This window comes from Somniosus microcephalus, chromosome 14 (genome assembly GCF_052327205.1).
Source record: "Somniosus microcephalus isolate GS21.2 chromosome 14, FLI_Smic_1.0, whole genome shotgun sequence".
NCBI lineage: Eukaryota > Metazoa > Chordata > Chondrichthyes > Squaliformes > Somniosidae > Somniosus > Somniosus microcephalus.
In genome coordinates, this window is record NC_141000.1 from 34,134,310 (window position 1) to 34,149,913 (window position 15,604).

The 15,604-nt window shown below is 47.0% G+C and overlaps 1 protein-coding gene across 1 annotated transcript in view; it reads right to left on the bottom strand.

Moving 5' to 3' along the window:
• The window catches only part of lrrc63 (leucine rich repeat containing 63), a 168,462-nt gene that overhangs the window by 84,371 nt on the left and 68,487 nt on the right, over positions 1 to 15,604 (bottom strand). The window contains exon 9 of the mRNA XM_086007389.1: positions 833 to 931. Within this exon, the coding sequence (XP_085863515.1) occupies positions 833 to 931 (99 nt within the window). The remainder of the gene's footprint in view (positions 1 to 832; positions 932 to 15,604) is intronic.

Here is a 15,604-nt window from a genome sequence, read left to right on the forward strand (position 1 = left end):
CATGCTTGATAAATTTCACTTCATGTACTTCATTCTCCAATATTTCACTTACACTGCCAATGTAAACCCAAGCAGAAATAACAGCAACCAGAAGGCTCATCTCATCGGCATCCAAATTGCAAAAAAAAATACTTCTGTCCACAAAGACAAGTCCACTCACTCTGAGCAAAGCTTTTGAAGAAGAGCTGCATAATCTACAATTGTTTTAAAGGGTGTATGTACACTAGTGTTGCAGTGAAGCCGAAACTGCTTTCCACATATATGAAATTTATAATGCGACGCTGAATTAATTTCTTACTTTTTAAATCTTCCACATATCAGATAACTTCCAAAGTGACAAATATTTCCTATCACCTTCTGCAGGCTATGCAATTTGCAAGTTTTAATGCACCAAATTAGCACTAACATCAGGGAAAAGGTAAATCAAGATCACTGAGGTGTTATGTAGTATTGTCTTTGTTTTAATTTCTATTCACTGAAAACTACTTGACATACCAGCTTATTTGTTCAAGGGATGCTGGGATACAGAGATTTACTACAATATATGCTAGTAAACCTAATTTGGTAAACAATGACCTAGTTTCAAAGTAATTCATTGATTGTGTAGTGTTATCCTGAGGATGTAATAAGATGCTATATATTTGTTTCCCTTAATTAATGTTTTCAGCATCCTTAGTGACCAGGTGTCAATGATTAATTTAGGTGTGGCAGTTGGCCAAGAGAGGTTTTACTGCAGGAATGCTAAGGTTTAGACCTGGACACATGATCCCATAATTCGTCTGAGGAACGTACAAGTATAAATGTTACAGATTATTTAATAAATTGCCCTCACCTCAGCAGGGATGTCCTGAAAACTGTTGAATGACAGGTTCACAAGCTTTAATGTGGAAACCAGTCCAGTCAGATCAGGAAGTTGATGAATAAAATGACCCTATAATATAGTGAATGATATAAAACAGATGGTAATCATATTCTTCAGATCTTGAAAAGTACCTTCGTATCTTTTGCCGTTACTTTAATTCACCGAGAATAAAAATTACATTGTTTTGAAATTATATAAATACTTGGGGCTAGATTTTCAGTATAGACAGTTTTGGGGCGCTAACCTTAGCGCCCGCCCGAAGTTAGCGCCCGCCCCAAAGTAGCGCCCCGTTGCCGGAAATTCAGTGGCTTCGCCCTAAGAGGTTGGTGGAGCGCTAAAAGAGGCGTTCCACTACTATCTTTAGGCGCTAAGCCGGCGGTGCAGAGCGCAGCGCCCGAGCTCGGGCGCAGCGCACGGCAGACACTCTGGTGCCAGTGAGCTCTTAAAGGGGAAGGGTGCATGTGTTTTTTTCGGAGGAGGAGGAGGAGGAGGAGGTGGTGGTGGGAAACATAAATACACCGTTCACAACAACACACTGGATCCTTCCACACAACACATGCAGACTGCCGTTTATAGTGCAGGAGGAGTGCCCTTTAATTTGCGCTCCCCAGGGTGTGTTGCGTTCCATTTTACAAACGCTCTGGACGCCAGCCGCAGAATGGGGCGGTCCGACTGAAGTTTGGATTCGGGGCGGCCAAAGGGCGTTGCACGAGGATGTGACGTCATTTTCTGCGCGCGCATCCGGGTGGCCGCTAAACTTTGCGCCGGCGCTAACGGGCAACTTAATTTGGGGCGGGGCGCAAACTGCGCTGCGCCCGGGCGCTACACGAATAGCGCCCGAAAATCACTTCTCTTAAGGCGCTAACTGCTGGCGCAAGCAACTGAAAATCTAGCCCTTGGTATTTAAAAAAAATATTCACAATGTTTTGTCAGACTTCATGCAGTTATTAAAATTGTTTAAATAGGTAACCGGTACATCGGCTGCATCTGTAAAGTTCTTCAGGGTACAGTGATCAAAGCAATTAAGACATGAAGAAAGGCTGCATTATTATTGGTACTGATCATTGTGGCTAAAATACAATATGCCCAAATATTAACCAAACATTTGTGTAATCACAGCCATTAAAACAACTGGAGACTTACAAAATAGCTCAGATGGGTATGAAACCCAATGATTAAGAACACTGAACTGTCAAAGATTGGAAAAGTAACTCCATTTCAACCACAAAACATTTATATAGAAAGAACAATGGTAAACAGTGATGCTATGCACGCTACATCTTCTAGTTCACAGAGCTGGTGCTTAATTTGTATTTAAAGGGAATTGGTAGAGTGGATTTGGAGAAGTTCTTTGTATAGAACTTGACGAGAAGAACTAGATGATATGATTCTAAAGTAACAAAAATGAAGCTCAACACAATTCAGGGAGTAATCTTTTTGCACAAAGTTGTAGAATTGACTGCCACTTATTTTTTTCAGGTTCGGAATGTGGTGCAAGATTGTAAGGCATTTTCAAATACTTCTTATTGTATCCTGACATTTCACAGTATTAGAGGTAGAATTTACAAAAGTATTTTTGCATTGACTTTCAAGAATATAAAAGATTTTTTATCAGAATACTGATGGTACTAATTTTACTTTAAATAAGTTACAATTAAATAAGTTTACTTTACTTAGTTTTGCTAATTAAATAAAATTAAAGCATTTTTCAAGCAAATTATTTTCAATCCAAAGAGTAAATCCAAAAAAGATGTTTGCATAAGTTACTGAACAGTTTATGTTAGTGTGAGAAAAAATTATGTTTAATGTGGTTTTCTTTTTTTGTACAAAGATTACGCTAATTATGAAACTATTGCAATTACAAATAATTAAAATCCTTCCAAATTTCATACCACAGCCCGCAGAAACTCTCCAAAGATTAATGACATAGAGACGAAGTTCTGACAAAAACATAAATTGGCACAAGTTTGCTGGAAAAACAGTACGGTCAGAATTTTATACCTGAGGATATACGTCTTTTCTAAATACTGTTGGCACACAATATATGGTGATCATACACCATAAGGGAACTACGAACGGTATTGCAGATAGATTACGGAGACATGTTCTATTGTATAATAATGGAATTAAATTTTTGCAGTGGTTCTCCCAATCGTCTGGAGTAATTTTGGTGGAAGTTTTGCAGAAGGCCTGACAAAACAGTGTAAATGGCGTTCACATCATTTTTCTAAGGCTTCTTTGGATCTTCAATCCCAATGTGTTTATATCTGAATGTATTTTTGTATTGTAATAATCATTGCCTAATGGTCCAATAATCCACCCAAAATCCAGGCTTGAGCGCATGAGTGTTCCTCCTGGCCCCATAAGATAACATTCAGCTTCCCTTGCCCTGAGCTTCCCCCCTCCCCGAATCACAAACTTTACCGATCTCCCCACCCCCCTCACTAATCTTGCAGGGGACGATTTCTGTGGGTCCCCGACAGTGACCTGACCCTCCTGTAAATTTCCACTTCTGTCCGCCAGCATTGACGTCACCCCTGCTGGTTTGAGCAGCAGTCAATGTCGGGGCATTCAAATGAAGCCTGGGAGTTAAAATCTCCTGGGCCTTGCGCTGGGGGGCTGGATGGGATACTGCCCGCTTCAGCTCCCGCACTCTGATTCCAACCCCAAGTTAAAATCGGGGCTAAAGACAAACTTCGTCCATTGAGCGTTGTACATTCTAGTTGTGGAATTTTTCCTAACAATAAAAAAGAAACATGTAAAAGCCTGAATTCCACTTCCAAGTGTATTGTAAGTGTAGGCATTATAACACAGTTAATATCTGGGATATAAAGTTGAAGAGAACTCATAGGATACGAAGGATCACAATCAAGAAGTGAATTGTGTACGAAAGCAAAATACTGCGGATGCTGGAAATCTGAAATAAAAAGAGAAAATGTTGGAAATACTCAGCAGGTCAGGCAGCATCTGTGGAGAGAGAAACAGAGGGGTCGATTTTAACTCAGCCGTGAGGCGGGTTTTGAGCCGTGCGGAGGGTTAAAATCGCAAAAACTGGGGGTCGGGACCCCCCCGCCTGGTTCCCGACAACTAGCCATTTTAACCCAGGCGTGTCTGATGGTCCCGAATCAGTCCCACCTCCAACAGGCAGGATTGGTCTTTAAGGCCCTTAATCAGCAATAATTGGCCTTTATAATGTGATTTTAACAGGCCCTTGCATTTTTAACCCTTTTCCCACGTAAAACACACCTGGTGGGGATCACGCCTGTGAAACCTGGCGTGAGCACTATTGGCTTGCTGACTATCAGCTGCAGGTCAACCATTAAAGAGGAGATTTGATCAGTCATCATTTGCTGGTGGCAGGACTTTGTTCAGGCCTGGGGCAACTTTTACCATGCTTAACCACACCTGTGGAAGGTTGGAGCCTCACACACATCTCCAGAATGAACTCCTGGGAAACCCCTCTCGTCACCCTCACTCAGCGCTTCCTCAGCGGAGGCATATGCCAGAAGCATGGGAGCCATTTTTTTCCTTCCCTTCTTGGCATTAGAGGAGCTCGAGCACCAGGCGCGGCAGCAGCAGAACCAGGAACAACAGCAGCACCAGCAACAGCAGCAGGAGCGACAGGCTGCTGCTCACCCACCTGAGGTAGCACAGGCCAGAAGGGGCCAGCGCATGGAAGCCCGTCGGCGCAGGAGATACCCCCCAAACAGGGTCTACAGACACAGGGTCAGCTACCTCAACATGACTGAACAGCAGTGCCAAAGGCGGCTCCGACTTTCGCGACAGGTAGTAACTGACATCTGCGCAATGATACAGCAAGACCTGCTGCCCAGAGGACCAGGTGGACACTCCTTACCAGTGGCCATCAAAGTCACCACCGCACTCAACTTTTTTGCCTCAGGCTCATTCCAGGGATCATCAGCAGACATCAGCGGCATCTCCCAGTCGGCCGCACACACTTGCATCACGCAGGTAACCGATGCCCTCATTGCCCTCGCGCACAATCACATCCATTTCACCAAGGATCACGCAAATGTGATGGCGCGAGCGGTTGGATTAGCTCATCTGGCAGACTTTCCAAGGGTGCAGGGCGTCATTGATTGCACACATGTGGCCCTTAGGGCACCTCATCGCAATCCAGGTATTTTTGTCAACCGCAAGGACTTCCACTCCCTTAACGTTCAGCTGGTGTGTGACCACAAGAAGGAGATTTTGCATGTTTGTGCCAAGTACCCTGGCAGTTACCATGACTCCTTCATACTGCGCCAGTCTAGTGTGCCTCCGTTATTCAGGTCGCCAGACCAACTTCACGGATGGCTACTTGGAGACAAGGGCTATCCCCTGAGGACTTGGCTAATGACGCCGTTGAGGAGGCCAGCCAACGAAGCTGAGGAGCGCTACAACTCCAGCCACATTTCCACAAGATCCATAATTGAGCATACCATCGGCTTGCTGAAGATGCGCTTCAGATGCCTGGATAGATCAGGTGGAGCCCAACAGTACTCAGCAGCTAGGCTCTCCAGAATCATCGTGGTTTGCTGTGCACTCCACAACATGGCACAGCATCGTGGCTTGCAGATTCCTGAGGACCAAGTGGCTCCTCACATACCCTCCTCAGATGATGATGATGATGATGATGAGGAGGAGGAGGAGGAGGAGGAGGAGGAGGGCGAAAATGAGCATCCTGCAGAGGCCCATCAACCAGCGGCAGCATTACACGAGAACATTGCTGCCCGGGATGCAAGGAACGCACTCATCCTGGCCAGATTTGCTTAGCCTAGTAAATCAAACTCTTTTGCCGCATAGCTTCTTACCTGAGCATCGACAATGGCCAAACCCTGCGGATTCCTAGCTATTTGACCAGCATCCTGACAACTGCAAGTAATCCTAAGCCCTCAATGTGAAAGCCCCATTCGCGAAATGACACACGCCAGAACTGCAACAGTTGCCATCAGAATTTTTATGCACAAGAACCAACTGATGGCATTTTTACAATATACACATTTCACCCAAGTGACTACCCTTGTGACTACTTGTGCTTTATTTTCCTCTTACGTGTGCTCCTACGTAGTGGTTCCCCTGTGGCTTCAGCAGATGTGGAGGACCCTTGCTCACTTTCCTGCTGCTCCTGTCTCGACACCTTTGGCGGGCGTCCTCTGGGGTGGCGAGCCTGTGAGGGCTCGTCAGCAGTCTGCTGCTCCTGCGGCTGTGCAGGGGTTGAGACGTCTATCGCACTTGGGTGTGGACTCCGGCGGGGCTCTGACCGAGGGCTCTGCAGTGGCATGGAAGTGTGAGCGCTTGGAGAGGAACCCCCACTTCCTTGAGGCCTGCCACCAACCTCCCTCTCATGGGTCAGCTCCCCCTCAGTGCCTGCAAGTGGCTTGAGAGTACCTTGCTGCACATCAGGGGGGCCATGGGGACCTGTATCTGCAATGGCAGTCCTACTCAGAAGGACTTCCATGAAGGTCTGGTTTCTCTGTTCAATAGATGCCCATCGCTCCTCAAGAGATGTCATTCTAATCTGAACATTCACCATGTTTTCCATACCCTGGCGACTAACCTCCTGCATGGCCGTAGCCCTCCGCTCCTCTACTGTAGCCAGCCTTACCATGGAGGCAGCAATCATTTCCACGTAGGTAGCCATCCTTTCCGTGTTGATGCGTTCATGCGCCACTGACTCCACAAAGGCTCTGCTCATGGTCGCTATGGACTCCTCTATTCACTCCACACTCGCAGTGACCCTGGAGACAAAACCTGCCAGAGACTCCTGCATCTGTGCATGGAGTTCCATCACCTCTGATCTTATGGATGGACCCAGAGGCAGAGGGTCGACATGCAGCTGAGCCGAGCTGGCAGAGTCCTGCGCCCTCCGATTAGGACTCTCCACTGCTGTCCCTGTCTCCACAATCTGTTGATGCTCACTTGTGAGCTGTGATACATCAGGTGACAACACTACTCTATGTCCCGAAGGTCCCCCCGAGGTGTGAGTGTCTGCGCTGGTGCTGGGTGCGCTTATTTCTGCTGACGCTGCACCCTCAGAGGTTGCAGATTCCTCTGAGGAGTCTGGAATCTCAGGCTCTTCCTCCTGCACAGTGGGGACGGGGGCTCTCGATGGTCCTGTGGGGGAGTAATGGAAAGATTTAGAGATGTGATGCCAAGGTTACATGCACATTGCATTTTGCAGATGATCATAAGTTCATATGATGTAGCTTCAGAATCATTATCAGCGACTCATGCAATGTCAATGAGAGAGATGGAAAACTATTCTGTCACCAGCTTGCGGGGATGCACCTGTCTGTCCTTCTCCAACTTCCACATCTGTATCAGCCCCGACAATCTCCAGGACGGCTTCCTCCCAGGGGGTGAGCTGGGCTAATGAGGGTGGCTCGCTCTCTCCTGTTGTGAGCTCTCTTTTCCTGCAATGAGGGAGACAAGTGGAGGTTGAGTGAAAATGAAGGAGTGAGTGTAGAGATTGCATAGCATTGATACTTAGAAGGAGACAAAGATGGAGTGAGGTTGCAAGACCAAGGGCCCTCCCTGTGTGTTGTCAGTTGTGTTCAAAGCATCAGAGAGAGAGGGAGTGTGAGGGCTGCATGGTAGAATAGTTATGTGAATGTGAGCATAGAGAGAGAGGGAATGGCTAAGAGTGCATGGATGTGAGTGTCAAGTGGGATGTGGAGGAAGAGATTGCTAAAGCTGAGTGCTGGTGAGGAAAGGCAATGGGGATCAGATTGAGGGTGATGGAAACTTCATACTTACTTTTCCAGTGCGATGAAGGTCATGGAATCTTTTCCTGCACTGCATCCAGGTGCGCCGTGTGAGCCCCAAGGAGTTGACTTCCCCAGCCACCTGTAGCCACACAGCCTTCGTCTGACTGGGAGGCCTCTTCCTCCCTAAAGAAGGGAACAGGACCTCCCTGTGGGCCCTAGCCCCATCCAACAATGCCTGCAGTGGTGCCTCATCAAATTTGGGCGCAGCTCTTGCCCTCCCGCGGCCATTGTTCCTGCAGGCTCTTGTGCCATCATAAAGGGAAAGCTTGGAAGCCTGCAGAAGAAGCAAGGCTTGCTGTGGACCTTAAATGCAGCAGCAATGATTATGTCATATTATGCGACTTTCTGACTGGAAATACTCATTTGCCAAGGGTTCCCACACGTTGGAAATCAATTGGCCAATTGAGTTAAAATTGCATCAATCTCACACACCCATTTAGATTCGTGTGGGAAACACCAAATTCGGGGAACCCGACAATTCCCCGCACCTGAGTTAAAATCGATCCCAGAGTTACCGTTTCAGGTCGATGACCCTTCGTCAGAACTGGAAGTGAATTGTGTATGTGGTATTATTTTACACAATGTTACAACTATTATTTCCAGTACTCCATTCAGCCATGATAAAACTCAGCCAATTCAAGTCCTCAAGTATTCTGTCTTTAAGAAATCTTTACTTGAAAATGTCCATGATAGTGGGACTATAAGGGGGGATTTTAACCAACAAAAATGGGTGGGTTTGGGTCAGGTGAGATGTAAAAATGTTAAAAATCTGAATCTCGAGCCCAACCAGCCTCCAACCCTGGAGGCGGGTTGACTATTTAAATATTATAATGAGGCTGCGTGCCTCATATTTAACCACCATTTTAAATTTATCCCTGGTCGGCCGGGTTTTCCGGGCCTTGGGAAACCTGGCAGCTAAAGGGAGGTGAGGACTGCTGGGTCCAGGAGGCAAGTGCCTTTCTACTTACCTGCTAGATCCAGCTTTCCTGCTTCACCCACCCGCCACGATCGGACACTGCCCGCCCACCCCACCATTCCAATCTCCCCAGCCGACCGTTCTGATCAGCCCTCAGGCCTCTGGTTTTCCCCCTGCTCCAGCCTCCAATCTTTCCTCTGGCCTCTGATCTGCCCTATGCTCCAGCCTCTGATCTTCCCTCTGGCCTCCGATCTCCCCCTGCTCCGGCCTCCAATCTTCTCTCTGGTCTCCGATTTCCCCCTGTTCCAGCCTCCGATCTTCCCTCTGGCCTCCGATCTCCCCCTGCTCCGGCTTCCGATCTTCCCTCTGGTCTCCAATTTCTCCCTTGCTCCGACCTCGGATCTTCCCTCTGGCCTCGGATCTCCCCCTGCTCCGGGCTCCAATCTTCCCTCTGGCCTCCGATCTCCGCGCCCCCCCGCCGAAGGCCTTTCCGATCCCTCCCTCCCTCCTCTCCGCTCCCCAGCTGTAACCTGGTGCCAAAGACCTACCCGCCTAGACAGTCTGACAGCCTCACAATCTAGCTGGCTGCGACCGGGAAATAGAGACAAAAATGGTAATCAGGTCCTGCAGGTTATTTCGACAGGGGGTACAGATTTAAAGTAAGTGGTAGAAGGATTAGAGGGGAGTTGAGAACTTTTTTCACACAGCAGGTAGTGGGAGTCTGGAACTCACTGCCTGAAAGGGTGGTAGAGGCAGAAACCCTGAATGCATTTAAAAAATACTTGGATATGCACTTGAAGTGCTGTACCCACAAGGCTATGGAGCAAGAACTGGAAAGTGGGATTAGGCTGGATAACTCTTTTTTGGCCGGCACGGACACATTGGACCGAATGGCCTCCTTCTTTCCCATAAAATTTTATGATTCCATGTTAATATACAACAATCTTACCATACCGCTGAAAATGCTCCCAAAGCGCCAGCATCTGGACAGTGCTTTTATAGAGTCACAACAGCACAGAAGGAGGCCATTCGACCCATCGAGTCCACGCCGGCTCTCTGCAAAGCAATCGAGTCAGTCTCATTCCCCCGCTTTATCCCCGTAGCCCTGCAAGTTTATTTCCCTCAAGTGCCTATCCAGTCTCCGCTTGAAAACATTCAGTATGTCCAGTTCCACCACTTCCGTCGGCAGCGAGTTCCAGGTCCTCACCACTCGCTGCGTAAGAAAATTTTTCCTCACAACCCCCCTGAATCTCTTGACCAAAACCTTAAATCTGTGTCCCCTAGTCCTTGCACCATCAACTAGTGGGAACAGCCTTTCCCCGTCTGGCCTATCCAAACCCGTCATAATCGTGTACACCTCTATCAAATCACCCCTCAACCTCCTTTGCTCTAATGACAACAAATCCAGCTTCTCCAACCTGTCCTTGTAGCGAAGATCCCCCATCCCCAGAACCATTCTGGTAAATCTCCTCTGCACCCTCTCAAAGGCCTTCACATTGTTCTTAAAGTGTGATGACCAGAACTGGACGCAATACTCCAGTTGTGGCCTAACCAGCGCTTTATAAAGATTCAGCATAACTTCTCTACTTTTGTACTCAATACCTCTATTTATGAAACCCAAGATCCCATATGCTTTGCTAACCACTCTCTCAATATGTCCTGCCACCTTCAGGGACCTATGCACATTAACTCCCAGGTTCCTTTGTCCCTGCACACTCTTTAAAGCTGTGCCATTAAGTGTATATTGCCTCTCCCTGTTCCTTCTGCCAAAATGCATCACCTCACACTTCTCTGTATTAAATTCCATCTGCCATTTGTCTGCCCATTCTGCTAGCCTTTCTATGTCCTGTTGCAGTCGATTGGTATCATCCTCACTGTTTGCCACACCCCCAAGTTTGGTGTCATCGGCAAATTTAGAAATTCTACTTTGTATTCCAGTATCCAGGTCATTTATATATATCAAAAAAATCAGTGGCCCCTGTAGTGTATGTACCTTTAAGACAGAACTACTTTTACAGCTCCTGTATACTGTAGTACCGGCAGTGACCACACCTGTATATAAGCCTTGCGCATGCCTCTGTACCCCCAGTCTTGAGACTACCCTCCTCCAGTAAATACCTGTTTATTGTTAAGTTACAGCATCCGTGTGGTTATTGAAAAACATCATACTCTCAGAATCACGGATCTAACAGTGGCAACGAGGATGGGATTCGAATCTACCTGCAACTCTGCATTTCCCTTCGAGGATTCGCTCCGGGAGGGCGGTGTAAGAAAGTCGAGGCCAGGAACATGGGCGTCGACCACGAGCAACCGCCCAGTCGTCCGGAAGAGAGTGAACATCGCAGGGGAGGCTGTGGAGAGCCAGGCTTGGTTCCCCAGCCACGACGATCAGCAAGAGACTGACGACAGGTCCAGCGCAGACCCTTCCCGGACAGCGGCGGCTGGAGCCGACTGACGGCGGAGAGAAAGCCGAGCAGCGTCGACGGGGTAAGACAGAGGGCGAAGCGCACAGGGCGCAGCCAGGGGTTGAAAACCGAGCAGCGTCGAGAAAAAAAAAAAAACGGAGAGAGGGTAAAGCAACAGCCGGGTTCAGGACCGAGCGGCATCGAGAAAGAAAAAAAAACGCGCAGAGCACAGCCAGGGCTCAAGGGCTGAACAGTGTCCGCGGGGAGAAGAAGGGAGAGCGCGGGAGACGCCATTGAGCCGCGGAGAAGGAAGAGCGCGGGAGACGCCATTTTTAGAAGCCGCAGCAGAGAAGAAGGGCGAGCGCGGGAAGGAAGGAAAGTGCGGGAGACGCCATTTTGTGCCAGCGGAGAAGAAGGGGAAGCGCGGGAGACGCCATTTTTGACAGTTAAATCACACCCAGGGATGCCGAAGAGTGGCAGTATCTCTACGTTCGACAATGAAGTCGAAGATTGGGTGACATATGTGGAACGTATTGAGGTGTACTGCAGGGCGAATGAAGTGCCAGATGCTAGGAAAGCACTGGTTCTGTTAAATTCCATGGGTGCAAAAACTTATGCGTTACTGCGAAATCAATAACCCCAGAGAAGCCGGTGAACAAGAATTTCGAAAGCATAGTAGAAATCCTACAGGACCACTTAAACCCCACGCCGCTGCTGATAGCAGAACGATTTAAGTTCCATAAAAGAAACCAACACAAAGACGAAAGCAATGCTGAGTACCTAACGGAACTGCACAAGCTATCGAAATACTGCCAGTTTGGAGCGGGACTAGCAGACACGTTAAGGGACAAGTTTGTGTGTGGGCTACAAAATGAAGGAACCCAGAAACGGCTTCTATCAGAAAAGGATCTTACGCTGGACAAGGCTTTCAGTATGGCAGTATCACACGAAGCAGCCGCAAGGGGCGCTGCAGAGATACAACGGAGACCGCAAGAATATGGCACCAATGAAATGTCCTATGGAACAGGGAAGTGCTATCGCTGCGGCAGAACAACACATGACCAGAAGGATTGTTGGTTCAAGGACCAAGTGTGCAGACAGTGTGGAAAAGCAGGACACATAGCAAGAGTCTGCAGGTCTGGGAAGAAAACCAACAGTAAGAAATCTCCACAGGAGAAGTACAAAAAGGTACACCAGGTGATGGACAGTGGTTCAGGTGAACAGAAAAGTGACACAGACTCCGGAAGCAAGGAGCTGGGTTGTCTGAAACTACATAAGGTAACCAAAATGGAGGATCACCAGGCTATCTGGGTTACACTCAAGATAGACGGAGTCCAAGTGAAAATGAAATTGGACACAGGATCAGCCCTAACAGTCATAAACCAAAGGGACTACAAGCGGCTATTTTCACATATACCTTTGAAAGCTACAGAGATTGTCTTGAAGACGTACACGGGGCAAAAAGTCTACCCCAAAGGAAAAATAAGGGTGAAAGTGATATATAAAGGCCAGGAAATACCTAAAATGGATATATATGTATTTGCCAGAAACGGTTTGCCAGAGCAGATTTGCTCTGATAATGGACCACAGTTTGTGTCCGAAGAGTTTCGAAAATTTATGAGAAGGAATGGGGTAAGGCATTACACATCCGCCCCGTATCATCCAGCCACAAATGTATTGGCTGAGAGGTTCGTACAACCTTTAAGAAGACGATAAAGGCCATGTGCGACAATGAAATTCCACTACAGCATAAGGTGGACAATTTCTTATTAGCCTACCGAAACGCGACACATGCAGTTACCAACCAGACCCCGGCCATGATGTTCTTTAACCGAAGGTTGAGATCTCGTCTGGACTTGCTCAGACCAAATGTGCGAAGAAATGTTGAGGACAAACAATTCCAGCACATCAATGAGAAGCCAACAAGGAGCTTCAATGTAGGACAACCAGTCTTGGCCTGTGACTATCGAACAGAGAAATGGCAACCCGGAATGATATGCACAAGGCAGGGGCCATTAATGTACACAGTGGATGTCGGGGAGAGCATTGTGAGACGCCACGTCGATCAGATCTTAGCGTCACAGGAACGAGTCAACCCCATGTCTCGAGTACCTGGGGATGAACCCGACATACCGGTAGCATTTACCTCAGAACCAGTAGCAGTGGAACCCGATGAACTACCCGATGAAAAGGGGCCAGAATCGCCTCTGCACCAAGAACAAGAACCTCAGGAAAGGCGCTATCCCGAAAGGGTCAGGAAGCCGCCCCAAAGACTGAATCTATAAATGGACTATTGTTGTTTAATGTACATGTTAAAGTGTTAATTGTTATTTGAATATTAGGGGTACTACTAATCTAAAAGGGGAGGAATTGTAGTGTATGTACCTTTAAGACAGAACTACTTTTACGGCTCCTGTATACTGTAGTACCGGCAGTGACCACACCTGTATATAAGCCTTGCGCATGCCTCTGTACCCCCAGTCTTGAGACTACCCTCCTCCAGTAAATACCTGTTTATTGTTAAGTTACAGCATCCGTGTGGTTATTGAAAAACATCATACTCTCAGAATCACGGATCTAACAGCCCCAGCACTGACCCTTAGAGAACACCACTGTCTACCATCCTCCAGTCTGAAAAACAGCCATTTACCACAACTCGCGGTTTTCTGTCCTTAAGCCAATTCCTCATCCAAGCTGCCACTGACCCGCCCATTCCACAAGCCTCAATTTTGTTAACCAGCCTTCTATGTGGTACTTTGTTAAATGCCTTCCTAAAATCCATGTAGACAACATCCTTTGCATTCCCTTCATCGATCCTCCCTGTAACTTCATCAAAAAATTCAATTAGATTAGTCAAACATGATCTGCCTTTTACAAATCCATGTTGGCTCTCCATAATTAGCTCAAACCTCTCCAAATGCCTGTTAATTTTACCATTGTTTCTAAAACTTTACCCATCACTGATGTTAAACTGACCAGCCTGTAGTTACTAGGATTGTCCTTACACCCTTTCTTGAACAATGGTGTCACATTTTCCACTTTCCAATCCTCAGGCACCTTCCCCGCATCTAGGGAAGATATGGCAAGCCCTTCCGCTATCTCCTCCCCCAATTCCCTTAGCAATCTGGGATGTAAGCCATCTGGGCCAGGCGACTTATCCACTCTAAGCATACCCAGCCTTTCTAGTACATTCTGTCTATCAATTTTCACCCCTTCCATTGCTTCTACCTTTTCCACTACTACCGATATTTTGTCAGCATCCACCTCCTTAGTAAACACTGAATCAAAGTACTCATTGAGTATTCTAGCCTTGTCCTGCGCCTCGAAGCATATATCACCTTCTTTGTCGCTAATAGGCCCCACCTAGCCTCTTACTATCCGCTTACTGTTAACATGCCAGTAGAAGATTTTTGGGTTCCCTTTTATGTTAACTGCCATTCTACTCTCATATTCTCTCTTTGCCAATCTTATTTTCATCTTCACTTCCCCTCTCAACTATTTGTAATTGGTCTGTTCTCCCGTGAAGAATTCACCTGACATGCATCATACACCTTTTTTTGTTTCATCATCTTCTCTATCTCCCTTGTCATCCAAGGAGCCCTTGCTTTGGTTCCCTTACCCTTCCCTCTTGTTGGAATGTACCTAGCCTGTACTTGGAACATCTCCTCCTTAAAGATCACCCATTGTTCCGTTACAGCTTTTCCTGTCAGTCTTTGGTTCCATTTTACCCTGGCTAGATCCTTTCACATCCCATTGAAGTTAGTCTTATTCCAGTTTAGACGTTCCACTCTAGATTGTTCCTTGCTCCTCTCCACTGCTGATCTAAATCTTATGATACGATGATCAGTCGTACCCAAGTGTTCTCCCACAGACACTTGGCTGACCTGGCCCACCTCATTCCCCAGCACCAGATCCAGCAATGCCTCCTTCCTAGTTGGGCCAAGAACATACTGGTCAAGGAAATTCTCCTGAACACATTTCAAAAATTCCTCCCCCTCCTTTCCCTTTACCCCAGCATTATCCCTATCAATATTTGGGTAATTAAAGTCCCCCAATATCACCACACTATAGCTCTTGCATATCTCTGCGATTTCCCTGTAAATTTGCTCCTCTACCTCCCTCTATTTGGAGGCCTATAGAATACCCCCAATTGTGTGATCATACCCTTTTTGCTCCTCAACTCTAACCAAATGGATTCTGTCCTTGTCCCCTCAAGAACATCCTCCCTTTCCAACACTACAATGTCTTCCTTAATCAGCACTGCCATCCCACCTCCCTTTTTCCTTCCCTATCTTTTCTGAACACCTTGTACCCTTGAATATTAAGTGCCCAGTCCTCACCGTTTTTAAGCCACGTTTCGTTATTGCCACATCATATTGCCACATGGCTAATTGTGCTTGTAGCTCACCAACCTTATTCACACTTTGTACGTTTGCGTACATGCATTCTAAACCCATTTTTGAATTTTTTGTAGTCTTTCTTAGTCTGCTCCTATCTAATATGGTACTATTCCGCTTCTAGTACTAATTTCTTCTCTAGTACTATCCAACACATTCACTCTTTCATGCACCTTATTCCTCTTTTCTACTCCTATATGCTGGTGCCCACCTCCCTGCCAAGCTAGTTTAAACCCTCCCCAACAGCACTAGCA